The sequence below is a fragment of the Medicago truncatula genome, chromosome 7 (assembly GCF_003473485.1).
Source record: "Medicago truncatula cultivar Jemalong A17 chromosome 7, MtrunA17r5.0-ANR, whole genome shotgun sequence".
NCBI lineage: Eukaryota > Viridiplantae > Streptophyta > Magnoliopsida > Fabales > Fabaceae > Medicago > Medicago truncatula.
The window spans coordinates 49,143,150-49,160,645 of NC_053048.1; the positions used below are offsets into that span (position 1 = coordinate 49,143,150).

Here is a 17,496-nt window from a genome sequence, read left to right on the forward strand (position 1 = left end):
TGACCCATTTTTCTAATTACATTATACTCCCTCCGTTTTAAAATGAATGTCACTTTAGCAAAAAAAAATTGTTTCAAAATGAATGTCACTTTATATTTCCAATACAACTTTAATTTTTTTTCTTCCAACTTTACTCTCTCCAACTTTTCTCTCAAACAATTTTCAATGCAACTTTAAGTGTATCTTTTTCTAATAAAGTAAGGTCAGTTTAGTAAAAGTGATATGTCTAATGATTATTTGATTTCATTCCTTAATCTGTGTGCAATTGGCTAAAGCGACACTCATTTTGAAATGGAGGAAGTATAATAATACAAATTTCATCCCTATGATTTAATTAACATCTTTTCGATTTGCATTTATGTCAAATGTCTTGTTAACTTCAATTTCCAATACAATAAAGCATACACTTTCATAAAATCTTACTCCCTCCATCCCAAATTGTATGTCCCTTTACAAAAATAATTTGTCTCAAATTATATGTCACTTTACAATACCAATGAAACATTAATATTACTTTTCCTATTATATCCTTAACTATTTATTACTTTTTCTTCTTTCAATTCTTTCATTTATTTTTCCCATATCATTTATTAAGGACAATTTTGTAAAATAGCTCATAATATCTCTTTTCCACACAAATATTAATTACATTTCTTAATATGTGTGAAATGCCCAAAACGTCATACAATTTGGGAGGGAGTATCATTTTGGGTGCTTGAAGAGTGTCTCGGACACCCGTTAACATTTCTCTTATGTTAATTATGAAAACACCAATATTTAACAAGAGCACTTAAAATCATCTTTTTCTCTATTTCACTTATACATTTTCCTTAATATGTGTAAAATGATCACATGATTCACTTATTTTGGAATGAATGGAATACTTGAGAGCTTCTATTAAAAAAACACAATCAATTTTCATAATCAATTTGAGTTATTGATATAAAAAGGTATCCAAATATAAATCACTATTATTGTGAAAGATAGTGAAGATTAAGTTGGTTATTATTGCTTGAGTATCAAGTTTTATTGTGAAACTAATTAGTAGCTTAACAAATTACAGTTGTAGTAGTTAGTTATTGGTTAGTTACTTGTGAGTTAAGTAACCATAGTTGAGTTAGTGTATTAGAATACTCTATATATACACATGAGTAACTCAATTGTAATAACAGTTTTTGATATGAAATAATATACACAGTTTCAATTTTTCCTTTTCTTCTTCACCTTGCACATTGCAAGCTTGATTTACATTTCCATGGAGTTTGAGATTATCCTTTAACATGGTATCAGTCGCATATTGTACCTCAACTCCATTTCTCTTCTTCTTCTGTTGCGTTTCATCTCAATTTTCCACCAATTTCTTGTTTTGATCCTGTTCTGTGGGTCTTCTTCTTCTTCTTTCTCCTTTTTCGGTTAGAAATCAATTTGATTTTAACGCGTTCTTTCATTTATGATTTTCTCCATTAATTCGTTACGTTTCTTCATTTTTCGCTTAAATCACCATGTCTGATGCAAGCTCTTCTGGTAGCTTTCATGGCGGCTACGCCGTTCCCAAGAACAAGGGTTATCAAACAGATACTTTGAGTCTATATTCCATGCATCCAAACGAGAATCCCGATGCAGTACTGGTTACTCCTCTGCTTTCAGGCAACAATTACCATTCTTGGTCTCGTTCCATGCAAGTTGCTTTACGATCTAAGCATAAATTGCATTTCATCAATGGTACACTTCCAAGACCGTGTGATGATGATCATGATTCAATAGCTTGGGATCGCTGCAAGTCGATGATAATGTCTTGGTTAAGCAATTACGTTGATCCTGAAATTTCTCAGAGCATCTTATGGATGGATACTGCATTAGAAATCTGGAATGAACTGAAAGAAAGGTTTTATCAAGGTGACATCTTTCGTATCTCAGATCTTCAAGAGGAAATTTACACCCTGAAATAAGGTGAAAGTTCTATCTCTTCTTATTACACTAAAATGAAGAAGCTTTGGCAAGAACTAGATAATTTCAGACCCATTCCCACTAGTAATTGTGTGGATGATTGCAAGGCTATTGCCAAGATGCGTGAATATAAAGATTCTGATCAGGTTATACGTTTTCTCAGGGGTTTGAATGAACAATTTTTAGCTGTTAGGTCCCAAATTATGTTGATGGATCCTCTTCCTAGTATTGGTAAAGTCTATTCCTTACTTGTTCAACAAGAAAGACAAGTAGTTGTCCCATTAGATGAATCAAAGCTCTTAGATGTCTCCAACAATTCTTTTTCTGGGAATCCCTCATATGGTAGAGGTAATATGCATGCTTCTCGTGGTAGAGGTGATAGAGGAGGCATATCTCTTCATATGGTAGAGGTAAAGGAATCATGGCTTGTTCTTTCTGTGGAAAATCCAATCACACAGTGGAAACTTGTTTTAAGAAATATGGATTCCCTCCTCACTATCAGCAAGAAAGCTCCATAAACAACCGCACAAATGTTAGTGGAAATGAGGAAGAGCAGAATTCTGCAAATTTTGAAGATGATCAGAATGAGTCTGCAGCTGAGAAATTCTCCCTTACTTCTGAGCAACACAAAGCTTTGTTAGCACTTTTACAAAATTCAGGCATTTTGCCATCTCATAGTTTGAATCACATCACCACTACTCCTGCATCACGCACATGTATTATATGCACAATCCCTCTTCTACCAAAACCTGATGCTTTCATTCTTGATTCAGGAGCCACGGACCATGTTTGTCACTCTTTAAAAAAATTTCAATGCATGAAGAGAGTTGCACCAATCAATATCAAATTACCTAATGGTTCAATTGTTTCTACAAATTTAGTAGGCACCATAACTTTTACTTCTGATTTTTATCTCACTGATGTTCTATATTTCCCACAATTTTCTTTCAATCTGATGTCTAACCCTAAACTAATAAAAAATATACACTGCACATTCTTTTTTGATAATACAAGGTGTTTGATACAGGCCAAGCCTTCCCAGAAGATGATTGGTGCAGCTGAGTTGGAAGGTGGATTGTATCTGCTTAAGACACCCTTAGTTAGTATAGTTCATACACCTAAACTACATTGTATCAATAATGTCAAAACTATAACTTTAAATAAAGAATGTAATCTGTGGCATATGCGTTTTGGTCATGCTTCACATGACAAGTTGATTGAAATAAAGAAAAATTTTCCTTGTGTTTCAATTGATAGTTCTTATAATCCTTGTGATATTTGTTTTTATGCTAAGCAAAAAAGGTTTCCTTTCTCTTTAAGTTCCCATAAATCTAGCAAAATTTTTGATTTAATTCATATGGATATTTGGGGCCCTCTAGCTATCACTTCTATGTTTGGTTTTAAATACTTTCTTACCATTGTTGATGACAAAGACAGATTTATTTGGGTTTACCTAATGAAACTTAAGTCTGAAACTGCTTCTATCATCAAACTTTTGTCAATCTTGTTCAAAATCAGTTTAATTCAAAAATAAAAGCCATTAGAACAGATAATGGTCAGGAATTCCTCTTAAAAGATTTTTACAATGCCACATGCATATTACACCAAACCTCTTGTGTCAGCACTCCACAACAAAATGGCATAGTGGAGAGGAAACACCAACATATACTTGGTGTTGCTAGATCTCTTTTATTCCAAGCAAATCTGCCAAAATCTTTCTGGGCTCATGCCATTGGTCATGCTGTTCACATTATCAATAGATTACCTACACCTTTTTTTATCTCAAAAATGTCCTTTTCAAATTGTCTATGATTGTCTTCCTGATATTAGTTCCCTCAAGGTGTTTGGTTCCTTATGCTTTGCTTCTACTCTTCAAGCTAATAGACATAAATTGGATTTCAGGTCAAGAAAATGTGTTTACTTGGGGTATAAGCAAGGTGTTAAAGGTCATATTTTGTTTGACTTACTTAATAAAGAAATTTTCATCTCTAGAGATGTTATATTTTTTGAACATATTTTCCCCTATCAATCAACTGTATCATCTGAAACTATCTCTAAACCTGCATATTTCATTTCTGCACAGTCTTTATTTGATGATAGTATTCCTGATCATAATCATAACCATAATCAATATCATTCATCCACATCTCATACATCAAATGATTCACCCTACATTCCTTCTACATCCTCATCCACTCTTAAGCATTCCCACCAATCATTCATCTTCTTCATTTGATCATATGCACTCATCTGAGTCAACTACATCTCATTCTCATTCTTCTTCTAATTCCACAATGCATTCATCACATAATGATTCATCAATACATAATACCCCCATCATCAGAAAGTCTTATAGACTTCACAAACCACCTGCATATCTAGAAGCATATCATTATAATTTACTCACCAATACAATTCATCCTACATCTCTTCCTGCTTCATCATCATCATATGTTGAATCTTGTAAGTATCATATATCTTCATACTTGTCTTATCAACAACTCTCTTATGCACACAAACACTTTGCTTTATCTCTATCCTTTAACCCTGAACCTACACACTATGACGATGCAATGTGTGATGAAAATTGGAAAAATGCTGTCAAAGTGGAGTTAGAGGCATTGAACAAGAACAATACATGGACATTAACTTCACTGCCTGCTCATAAGAAAGCCATTGATTGTAAATGGATTTTCAAACTTAAGCTTCATGCTAATGGCACCATTGAGAGATATAAGGCCAGACTTGTTGCCAAAGGTTTCACACAAACATAAGGTATTGACTATAAGGACACATTCAGTCCTGTGGTAAAGATGACAACTATTAGAGTTCTTCTGTCTATTGCTGCTTCTAAAAATTGGCCTATTTACCAGCTTGATGTCAATACTGCCTTTTTTCATGGTGATCTCAATGGAGAAGTATACATGCAGCCTCCTCCTGGTTTTACTCTCTTTGCTCCTAATCAAGTTTGTAAACTGCAAAGATCCCTTTATGGATTAAAACAGGCAAGTAGACAATGGAACACCAAACTCACTGAAACCCTGGTTTCTTCAAGATAAACACAATCCAAAGCTGATTACTCTATTTTCACTAAGAAATCTATTAATGGTTTCATTGTTATTCTGGTGTATGTAGATGATTTGGTCTTAGGAGGGACTGATACTATAGAAATTCAACAAATTAAGACCCTATTGGACAAGAAATTCAGCATTAAAGATTTAGGAACTCTTAAATACTTTATAGGATTTGAAGTTGCAAGATCACAAACTGGAATCACTTTGTGTCAGAGAAAATATACTCTAGATTTAATACAAGATGCTGGTCTCTTAAGCTCAAAGCCTTATCCCACTCCTATGCAACCACAACTTCAACTACACAAAACATCTGGAGAACCTTTATATGAATCAACCACATATAGAAGACTGATTGGTAGACTACTATATTTGACACACTCCAGACCAGAAATAACTTATAGTGTAAGTAAATTGAGCCAGTTTTTAGATGCTCCCACCACTGAGCATATGCTTGCAGGGTTACATGTTCTCAAGTTCCTTAAAAATAACCCTGGCCAAGGATTATTCTTCAGTTCCTCTTCACCTCTAACACTGAAGGGTTTTTCTGACTCTGACTGGGGAGCATGTCAAGACACCATAATATCTACAACTGGTTTCTGTTTTTTTCTTGGCAAGTCACTTATAAGCTGGAAAAGTAAAAAGCAATATGTAGTTTCAAGATCTTCATCAGAAGCTGAGCATAGAGCTCTTGCTCAAGCTACTTGTGAAGGACAATGACTTCTTTACTTGTTGAAGGATTTTCACATATCTCATCCATCACCCATAATTCTCTATTGTGATAACAAATCAGCTTTACACATAGCAGCAAACCCTGTGTTTCATGAAAGAACAAAACACATAGAGATGGACTGTCATGTAGTTAGATACAAAGTACAAGAAGGCATCATTCATTTACTGCCAGTATCATTAAAGGAACAAGTTGCTGATATACACTAACAAAATCATTGCATCCAGGTCCTTTCAATAATCTTCAGAGCAAGCTTGGCATGATTGATATCTATTCCAGCTTGAGGGGGGATGTTAAAGATAGTGAAGATTAAGTTGGTTACTATTGCTTGAGCAGCAAGTTTCATTGTGTAACTAATTAGTAGCTTAACAAATAACAGTTGTAGCAGTTAATTATTGGTTAGTTACTTGTGAGTTAAGTAACCATAATTGAGTTAGTGTATTAGAATACTCTATATATACATATGAGTAACTCAATTGTAATAACAATTTTTGATATGAAATAATATACACAGTTTCAGTTTTTCCTTTTCTTCTTCACCTTGCACATTGCAAGCTTGATTTGCATTTCCATGGAGTTTGAGATTATCCTTTAACAATTATGATACCCATGTCAAGCACGGAGAATTAATATACTTGTTTAAATTTAATAAAAAAATATTATTTTAAATTGATTTGAAAATTAATGTGTGTGTGCATGCATGTGGGGTGGGGTATGATATTGTCTTGTAGAGAGAAGAGAAAAATTACCTTGCGTTAAACGCAATATAATTTCAAAAAGAGTTGGTGTTTGTCCTTCTAAAAAAATTTGATCATGATTTGATGATATTTGATGGTAGTATTTGATAATTTTTATGGAATTAATTTTTCTTTTTTTTTTTTTGGTCAGGAATTTTTCTTTTTTAATAAATACAAAAATTACTCTTTCCATATATAAGTTTTCATAGAAGGACGAGTTAATACTTACATCAAATAAATCAGCCTCAATAAGACCTTGGAACGCCAAACGTATAACTTCTATAGATGCACGAACTCATGCAAGTGCACCTGTGTAAGCTCCATAAAAAGCTCCAACTCTTTTTCACGTGCCATTGATAGTGCCCATTGCTGCTCCTACTATAGGCAATGCTAAGGTTATAGTAACAACATTTAAGTCTTATCAATAATCATATTCCTTACCACTCTTGATCAATGATCATTATAACAATATTTAGGTTTTCATTTTCGCATTCAATCAACATTTATGTTTTATTAACACAATTAATAATTGGTAAAAAAATCACTCACTCAGAGAGGGAAATCAGTGTGCAGACTTTATGGCTAAACTTGGAGTATCGAGCGATGTTGAATTGACCCTCCACTCTTCTCTTCCAGAGGACCTGCTGCCTCTGCTTAGGACAGATGAATTAGGAGTCCTCTTTATGAGGCGCTAGCCTCTTTCCTTTTTCTGTTTTGTTTTTTTCTGCTTTGTTTTAGCCTTGTAGCCAAAAAAATTTCTTTTGTAAAATAAATTTCAAATGTTAAACTTAGATTAACGTTCTTAAAAAAAAATGCTTGTAAAAAAAACCATGGTTAACATTAAAAATATAAAAAAAACATCACACTATAAACAACGATGATTCATCTGTAGGAACCGGAAAAGAAGAGCAAGTATTGATTTGAGGTGCATAGAATTAGTGGGATGAGAAGGAAGGAAAAAAAGGCAAACGATGAATTGGAAAAGTGTAACATGCTCTTTGTGAGAGAGAGAAGAGAATTTTTTTTCAGCACTGTATAAAGAAAGTCGAGAATGTGTTTGGTTGAGGTCTACGATTGAATACATAAAAGAAACATGTAGTTTGTCTTTTGGAAGAGTGAATGAAATAATCATTTATGAATATGGTACCATATGCATTATTTAGTTGAAAGGATGTGATCTTAAGAAGAATGATGATATAAACCGTCAACATATTTGTTAATGTGATAATTTTGTAGATCTTTTTCACAAAGGCACCCTCAATCGTAATTTTTGAACAGATAATACAAAAGAATGATCTTCATCGTCCTAAAGATGATTGTTTGGTTGAGGGGGATATATATATTGCACTCTTTTTCCCTTCACCATGGTTTTGTCCCACTAGATTTTTTCTTGATAAGGTTTCTAACGAGGCAAAGATATCAGATATTGTACTCTTTTTTCTTCACTGAGATTTTTTTCAATTGGATTTTTTCTTAGTAAGGTTTTAGTGAAGCATATCTTGATGGACACTCAAGGGGTGTTATGAATAATAAACATAGTATCAATGGATGCTCATCCTTAATCTTCCACCTTCCTATAACCCCTATTAGTGAATATATGGTTAATGATCCTTAATTTCTTTGATCATTCACTTGCTCATTTGTGTGCTATAAACAAAATCATCTTCTTATTTGATCTTGTGTTTTTAATTTATTTTATAACGTAAACAACGTTTTAGAAAGATATGTTTGATCGTCTAGTCTTAGTTGTCATGATATATAATAATATACTGTGGCCATTGACTCCACCGACCTTACATTTTTCAAGAGGACAAGATGATTGTGTTAAGGCTTATAGTTTCATTCTGATCTTTTAAACGGTTTTCATAAAAAAGAGGCAAACATATTTTATTTGAATCATTTTTTCATGTGAGCACTCTTGGATATAATCTCAGTGCTGATTCAAACAACGTAATATATACTTCAATACCACTCATAGTTATCTCAAGGAAAACAAATACATTAACCATGTACAGGATGTAATTAGAGGGTAGTCAATTTGAGTACTTGAGGCTTTTATCAGAATAAATTAAAGTTTGTAAAAAATATTATTTATGTAAAAAAAATTAAAGCTTTTATAAGAGCTGACTGAATTATTTAAACAAGTTTATTTTGGTAATATATATGAAGTAAAAAGAGAAACAAAGTAGTACAAAAATGAGAGTATATGGCCAAGGGAAAGCAAAACATCTCTTAGTACCTATGTTGGTTGTTGCCTGGTGGTGGTTTATTTTAGAGTAGTGATATTTAAACATCTTAATTTGAACAACTTATAAGACAATTTATAAAACTATACTAAAAACAACTCATAAGATTTTTATAATAATTTTTTCTTTCTCTCTTAACCAATTAACACTTGATTTTATAAGTTGTCATTATCATTACTCTTTATTTTATTGAAGCTGAATTAGTATGCTCTAGGCATCTTTCATATCCTGATGTTTGATTGTATTGGGTTGACGTAGCTTCATACTTCTTAAATATATTTTATTTATTTGTGCTTAAAAAATTTTCATTTCATGAAGTTTAAATCAATATTTCTACATGTAACGCATAAAACTCATAAATTTTAATAATTGGATAATATTATTGAATGAGATCAGGTTGATGAAAAAATATATTATATATAGAATGAAGTTTTTATTTTATTTTATACACACAACTGGGGCAATAAGCAAAAGACCCTCTCATAAAAAGATGATCACAACCTATCTCTTTTGGAAGTTTAAGAATTTCATGGCATAGGCAAACACAAAGAGGAAAAGAAGAACCCAACCCACATGAGCAATAGCAACCACAGATAGGAAGTGATATTCAAAACCATAAGTTTGTTTGAGATATTCCTTAAGCCCCATGTATCCAACTCCTGGGATTTCAATTTCTGCAATTTTGTCTCCTAGTTGAGAGGTGATTATGCCATAGACTGCCCAAGCATTCGGAGAAGCCCAATAGTACCATCTCCACCATATTGGGATTTTCTGTAACATACATATTAGAGAAAGTATTAGTTTTAAAATGTAAATTAATTAGGAACCTTGATACTAAGCATCAATTAATTTACTAGTAAAAAAACATCATTTGACTAACTTACCATCCTAGGAATGATAAAGCCAGAAAACAAGTTCCAGATACTCATCAAGACAGGACCGAAAATGCAAGCAAGTTGGTAACTTGGGGTTAAAGCAACCGTCATCATCCCATACAAGGTGAGGAAGATTAAGCACATCGACAAAAAATAGTACAGAAATAAGAATTTTGTTGCATTCCATGCAAACCCCATCATGAAATAAATTAGAGTAGTGTATACGGCTGTTTGGATTAAGTTATAAATTATCTCTATTGCCACCTGCAAAATCATTGAAGCACATTTTAGTTTGATTATGTAATATTTTCGATATATCTGTCAACAAAATCTGTCTCATAAATATGCACAATATTTGAAACGTTAGTTCATCGTACCTGACCAAATGCATAAGCCAATTCAGAATACATCCTTGCAGCACTTTCACGATATAAAACAATTCGTTCCATTGCAACAACTGGTTGCACTCCCATCACATTAATGGTTCCAAGGATCATTACAACAGAATACATGGCTCCCACAAGATTAGATAAATCTTGTTCTTTTTGACTACCAATGAAAATATATGTAACAATCATCAATGCATATACAATAAGGATACTAGTTATTGCTTTAATAAGACTTTATAACAAAACCATCTTATAAATTGAAAGATTATAGAATGTTGAAGAAATATATAGATAAGTAAAATGACTTACAATGTTTCGCCTTTATTCCAAAAGATTAGGCCGAACAATAATCCAATGGATATTGTGAAGATGAACCGAGCGCAATTATATGGAGGATTTCTCCAGTATGACCAATATTGTTTCCAGAAACAAGCTTTGAATTGCATAAAAAATGGTTGGGAATATTTTGTTGGGAAGAATAAATCCTCGGAACCTGCTGTTGGAGTACTTATTTCTTGGATAAGCTCTTGATTCCTTCTGAAGAATGTAAAAATTAAGAAAACCTAGTTATACAACTATACGATTTTTTATGCCAAATAATCATCCATAGTAATATCAAGAGTCTCAAAAGAAAAAAAATCACCGGTAAAGTGTAGAATTGGCATAAATCTCTGCAAAATCTACATTAAGTTGGGCCTCAGTTGAAGAACTACTGATCTCAAGCATCCATGTGGCAGGATTATATCCAACCTTAATTTTTGGAACCCCCTCAATAGCCTAAAATCATACATAATAATATAAGAAATTTTTACCATTAAATTTGTAAGTTATAATAACAATAACAATGCTCAAAGTATGAAGCTGACATATCCATAACTCTTGTGATGAATGAGAAAAGTAAAGTTTCAATACTCACTTCAAAATATTTTACGAGCTTATGTGATTGTTCACCAAGAGGTCCTGCATAGATAATTTGTCCTCCCCTTTTCATCAACAATAACTGCATTAATATGAATTTATTTCAATAAATAATCAAATAATGAAATAGCACATTAGACTCATAAGTCATGAATTGTAAAGATTTCAAATTCCAAATTAACTTGCCTCATCAAAAGCTTCAAAAATATCAATGCTTGGTTGGTGAATTGTGCACACAACAGTTCTCCCTGTGTCTACTGTGTTTCTCACAGTTCGCATCACAATGGCAGCGGCTCTAGCATCAAGGCCTGATGTTGGTTCATCCATGAAGATGATTGAAGGGTTAGCAACCAATTCCACAGCAATAGTAAGCCTTTTCCTTTGTTCTGTTGATAAGCCATTCACTCTTGGAAAGCCTACAAGTGCGTCTCTGATTGGTATAAGCTCAATTAATTCCATGACTTCTTCAACAAACATCTGCATCACCATCATCATCAACAATTAGCTGATAACTCACAACGATCAATATAAATCTAGATTGCAACTTGCCTAATACAACATGAAAAAGTTTTAATTCACAAACTTTACTCACCTTTCTTTTCTGTTTGTTAACGTCTGAAGGAAGGCGAAGCCATGCAGAAAATAGTAAAGATTCATAGACAGTTACATAGGGAGAATGAATATCATTTTGCTCACAATAACCACTGACTCGAGCAAATGTTGTTTGGTTCTTTGGGTAACCAGAGATGTTAATACTTCCTTCAATATATCCACCTGTTTTTCTTCCGGCTAATACATCCATGAGGGTTGTCTTTCCAGCACCACTGACACCCATAAGTGCTGTTAATATTCCTGGTCTGAAAGCACCACTAACATCATGTAGTAGTTTAAGTCTATCTTCATTGATTCCCTGACTCTTCATTTCCTGACATTATAAACAATAAAATACATTACTTTGACGAATAAACAAACCAACTATTACTAAAGTTCCATGACACAAAATATTAAATGTTGTTTTCATTCGAAGTATAGTCCACCTTCTTATTGATATATTTTAGAAGTATGAGAAAAACTTATGCATAATGTGATAAAGCTGAGAATGAAAGTAATATTAAATACCAAGAAAGTAAACATATTTGTAGGAATTCAATATTTCTTAGTAACGAAAAAGGACATAAATTGATTGACTTACATCAGGCATGTCAACATAATAGTTCACATGATTGAATGCAAGTGAAAGAGGTCGAAACGGTAAAACCATTCCCGTTCTTTGTTCTTGATTGAAAGAGCAGGTAGTTTCTGAAGAATTAATAGAAAGCATTACTATAAATATCAATGAAAAACACTTAGCATCATAAAAATAAATAATGGAAAGTCAAGAACAAAGTACTAAAACCTTTATTTGTAATTTGTATGAGGGTTGAATTTTCATTATTCTCGTCGCCTTCATCCTTGATGAATGCATTTGAACCACCTATAGCTGAAATTTGATTTGATGTTAAAAATGTTCAGCAGTGCAGAATTTCATTTCAATTAAAATGTTTAAAACCAAAAGGAAACTTACGATTCAAATAAGTTAATGCGAGAATGAAGAGAAGGTTGAAAAGAAGAGAAAACCCAAACAATGCTCCAATGCATATCCAAAAGTAATAGTCTTGTGTATAAAATCCTCTAGCTTTAAGAAGTACTTGCCCAACAGTAGTAGCATCAATTCTAGGATCTGTATTTGGCTGCAAAATATGTGAAACATATATATATATATATCTAGTTATGGTAACTATTTAGGCTTATTGAAAACTTATCTCTGTATTGTAATATTTGACATATATAGTGAAAATCAAGAATGAGAATTTTTTTTTCTTGCCTTGCTCCATCTTTCATCTAAAAATTCATTTATTACGATGGCATTCTGACCATATGCCATAGGAGAAACATAATATCCCCATAACATCCATGGCTTAATATCATCTGTATGTAAAACAAAATAATATGAAAGTGAGAATTTGATAAAATCATAAGATATGAAAACAAAAAGGTAGAAAATTAACATGCTATATTAAGAAAATTTAGAGTTCCCTTAAACTATAGGATCTCTAAATGATGGAAATTAAAATGATGTATTTTACCTCTAGAGACGATAAATCCTCCAAGAACAAATATAATTTGATAGGCCATACCAGCTAGAATATTTGAAACAACTTGTGTTCTACCAATTGCACCAACAAGTCGGAATAGAGCAACAGCCATATTGTGAACGCTAACACATAACAGATAATGTCGAAAAAATCTGCACAAAGGAAAATAGTATAAGTATAAATTAAAGAACAAACTATTATCACAATCAAAGCCTACAAAAAAGTAAATCAAAAAGTAGTTTTATTAGGTTTCTCACAACAATCAACACTGCTAAAAAAAAATGTTGAATTAAAAATGTGTCCACCCTTGCGACAAAATTATTAATTTTCCTGACTCTAATATTTATCGGAAATTAAACTTTTTTTAGTAGTGATTTCGCGTGATAAAATGAAGTACTACCTGCTAGGTGATGGAGCAAATCCAATTGTATAGTATGTAAGCAGAACCCAAATGGTTGGTTCAATAAATGAAATTGGGATTCTTATAAGCCATTGAGGCAAACCGAAGGCCCATGCAGGAAAGAACATGAAATCCCTTTGTTTGTAAAAAACAGGAAGTTTGTCAACAATCATTGCTTGTTCACAATGCCCATTAAACATCATAGTCATTAGAGTAAAAAACAATGCTCCAAAGTATTTTTGTCCATCTTCAATGCTTCCAAAAGGCATGTCAGTCCTAAGAAACAAAGTAGCTACCAAAATCGCCACCACTGCTAATTGTGTAAATCTGAACATGAAAACAGCATATTCACGTTTCATAAGTAACCATTCTCTTGAAATACATGCCTTCAATATTTCCCACTTTGATATTCCAAACTTTTCTTTCACTAATGCAGCTGGGTGAGTTTGTCTCTTATCATACCGAACCATAAGCTCCGTCACAAGCTGCTCTCCAATGTGAAATGAATCAAAGGAATCAACAAATTCAGAAACTGAAACATATTTATAAGGTTTATCTCTTCTAAACCAATATTGTTGTTGGTCTTTTTTGGATGTTACTTCTTGTAAAAAATCAGCTACTCCTTTTCTTGGAGGACATTTGAAACCGATGGTTTCAAAAAACTGTAACACATTTTCGCGTGGTCCTTGGTATACAATTTGACCTTCTGAAAGTAGGATAATGTCATCAAAGAGTTCAAATGTCTCTGGTGCTGGTTGTAGAAGAGAAATCACCATTGTTACATCTAATATGTGAACCATTTGTTTCATGAACTTGGTTATTTGAAAAGTGGTTGAACTATCTAATCCTGTTGATATTTCATCCATGAACAGTACTTTTGCTGGTCCTACCAGCATCTCCCCTACAAATATTTACAACTATAGCAATTAGCTTTTATTCTTATAATATTTTTTTTTCTACTTCTGATCCTTTTAATAAGAGACAGTAATTAACCTGTTGTGACTCGCTTTCTTTGTCCACCAGAGATACCCCTTCTCATGTCATCACCAACCTTAGTGTCAGCACAAATATCCAGTCCAAGCAACTATACAAGCATATAATTGAAGATTAGAATTTAGAAATGAATGTAAATAAATTTCTGGAATATTGATACCAAAACTTTATTTTACGGATATACAAGCATCTAATATGTCAGTGTCATGTCAGATGCCAAACACGTCTTCTACATGCTTTACAAACCTTGAGAACGTAATCTGTTATCAAACTGGCTTCCTGGCCAGATAGTGATGTTGCCTTCATGAATGCATCAATCTGAGGGTCTGGCTTAATTCCCGCTCCTTTCTCCCTTCTTAAAAGTTCCTCCAACATTTCATACCTTGTTCCAACGCCTAAACAGCGTCCTGAAAAATCTAATGACTCTCTCACCGTCATTTCTCCATAATGAAGGTCATGTTCACCAATATAGGCACATGTTCTTCTAGCAACAAATTCATTTAGTTCATGCCCACAATAAGTAATTTTCCCACTAACCTGCTTACAAACATAAATTTTTCATGAAAAAATAATATAAATTAATATGATGATACGGAGTAAGAATAAATTAATTAGTATTTTATAAGTGATTTTAAAAAAAATTCCCAGAATTTTATGAGTAAATTGATTGGAACCAAAATGTAAATAAATTAGATATGAAGAATCATCGGACAAACCCTTAAATCACGATCAAGAGTCTCTGCAAGTGCCTTGAGCAATGTTGTTTTCCCTGAACCCGGAGGACCCAAAAGTAGGGTCATCCTGAAGGTAATTCCATGTTAAAAAAGATTTAGTATAAAATATCATTAATCAGATAATAAAATTATTAAAGAAAAATGAGATAAGTTGCAACAAATTAAAGGAAGTAGTTCACTAGGAGCCATGGCCTAACTCATTGTTCACAACAACAATGTTTTCATTTAGCATAATGATTAAAACTTATGAATCTAAAACACTGATAAGCCAAATGGACACTTGAATGTTGTTCATCTCTAATTGTAAAACAAAACTTGTGGTTCACATAGTCATAAAGTAAAACATAAAGGACTACAATACAACAAGAATATAACTTAAAGGCTAACAATGCAAATAAAAATGTATAATAAAGGTCCATTTTAAAAAAAAAATAACGCATAAAGGGCCAATCCAAAATAAACGTTAAAATTAAACGACCGCATGTACAATTTTGCGTATAATTTATCAATGGAAGTGAAAATAACGTGTTCTGCTAATATTCGCATGAGATATAATTATACCTTGATGGTTTGATGATTCCACTAACGTCTTTAAGAATACGGACAATTTTCTTTTTGGATGGTGCGAGGGGAAACAATCCCAGAATATTCTGTCATAAATAATTTAAATGATACCATGTGTATTAGAAATAATTATCATAAACAACATCAATACTTTGCTTAAAAATAAACATCAGCACTCATTTCATCAACAAAATATAAAATATGAGTTGAAACCAATATATATTGAAAGCATTCTTGCTTTATATTAAGAAAAAAATAATTATTGATGAAAAGATATATTAGAGAAATAAAAACAAGTACCTCAAAAGCATTAAGAGTAGCATTTAGCAGGGTAGGAAGTGATCTATTACCAACATGCACATTTCCCTCCACCGATACATTTTCGAACCGTACTTCAATTTTTGGAATTTCAATCCCCACCCTGTATTGTACACCAAATGTGGCAGATCAGTAAAAAATATAACAAAGTGGATTAATATTTTTTAAGTGGATGAATTGAGTAAAAAAAGAACATGAATAGGTAAAAACCTGTTAACTCTATCTTGCAGACCGCGTAGAAATTTCTCATTGTCATCCTCAACACACTTTATCATACTCTCAAGCAGTATCTTCTTGTCTTCCACCCCTAGATCAGTAACATCAATTGGGCATTGCACAATCTTTCCATCATCATGCATTAGATTTAACACCCCTTTTCTCATGCGATCGAACGTAGGTAAACGTTCGATTGCAGCCCATATAAGTTCCTCCTCCTTTTCCTCTTGAATATCTCCACCCGTTGTGTTGAAAACATGTGATTCCCACACTTGATTGAAACTCATCGAAGGCCAACTTCTGTGTTGTCCATATCTCCTGCTTCGCCCCATGGACACATTCCATGAATATGACCTTGATGCCATGCCAAAACAATTCGCTTGTAATTAATAAAATGAAGTAACTTTAAAGTTCAGGTGAACAACAAGAGTTATGTATGTAATGTACTCAAGTTTGTAATGAGAGAAGGTGATGGTTATGTGTAATGTTTATGTGTCATATATATAGCATTGTTTCTAAATAGAGGGTTGTTTTCTTTTATGTCAAATTAAGAGCATTCCTTTTATTCAACAACTGTTTGACCGGTGCTTTGGGAATTGGAAGCTTGACTAAAAAGTAGTCAAAATTATATACTACCTTTTCATTTTATACCTAAGATAGATATAAATGTATTTTTAATATTGAATGTACGTAGAGAAGTCACACAAACTTATCATCATCATCCTTACTACCAAGGAAACTCTAAGCCTGTGGTTTGGAATGAATGGTTTAGGGAAGAAAGTAGGAAATTGACAATTCTTTTTTCCATCAATGCCCTATTATAAAAATGATTTAATTATGTGGGACAACCCTTTTTTTCATGTGAGATTTTTTATCTCAAGAGTATTTTTGTATAATACATTATTTTTTCACGTAATCTTATTATTAAATTTCACTTTCGTCGTATGTTGGTTTCATCATGTATATGTGTCAAAAAAAAGTTTCATTATAATTTCTTAATAGTCACCAAATGGAGTATTAAGGAATTTAGTTAAATGCACATAATGAAACTTAATAGTCATGATGCACCACTTAAGTGAGGCGTCTCCTCACTTTTGGCAGCAATGGAAACTTTTTTTTTAATCAATTGTAAACCTGTTTGGTATTTTCCCATCAAGTGCCATGGATTTGTCTCCATATAAAACCAATGTCCATACAGAAAAACTTGGTGGATGATATGACTT

At 32.7% G+C, this 17,496-nt stretch overlaps 1 protein-coding gene across 1 annotated transcript; it reads right to left on the minus strand.

The window, feature by feature from the left end:
* Positions 1 to 9,165: 9,165 nt before the first annotated feature.
* LOC11432962 (pleiotropic drug resistance protein 2) lies at positions 9,166 to 16,719 on the minus strand. Its single transcript, XM_039827368.1, has 20 exons — positions 16,268 to 16,719; positions 16,040 to 16,160; positions 15,737 to 15,825; positions 15,158 to 15,242; positions 14,688 to 14,978; positions 14,442 to 14,532; positions 13,449 to 14,349; positions 13,040 to 13,200; positions 12,778 to 12,881; positions 12,478 to 12,643; positions 12,310 to 12,393; positions 12,106 to 12,212; positions 11,506 to 11,838; positions 11,100 to 11,390; positions 10,912 to 10,995; positions 10,639 to 10,772; positions 10,305 to 10,532; positions 9,984 to 10,155; positions 9,616 to 9,870; positions 9,166 to 9,502 (listed from the first exon to the last, which is right to left on the minus strand). Exons 1-20 carry the CDS (start codon positions 16,636 to 16,638, stop codon positions 9,233 to 9,235), a joined length of 4,338 nt encoding a protein of 1,445 aa, XP_039683302.1. The 5' UTR covers positions 16,639 to 16,719; the 3' UTR covers positions 9,166 to 9,232.
* Between the last annotated feature and the right edge of the window lie 777 nt (positions 16,720 to 17,496).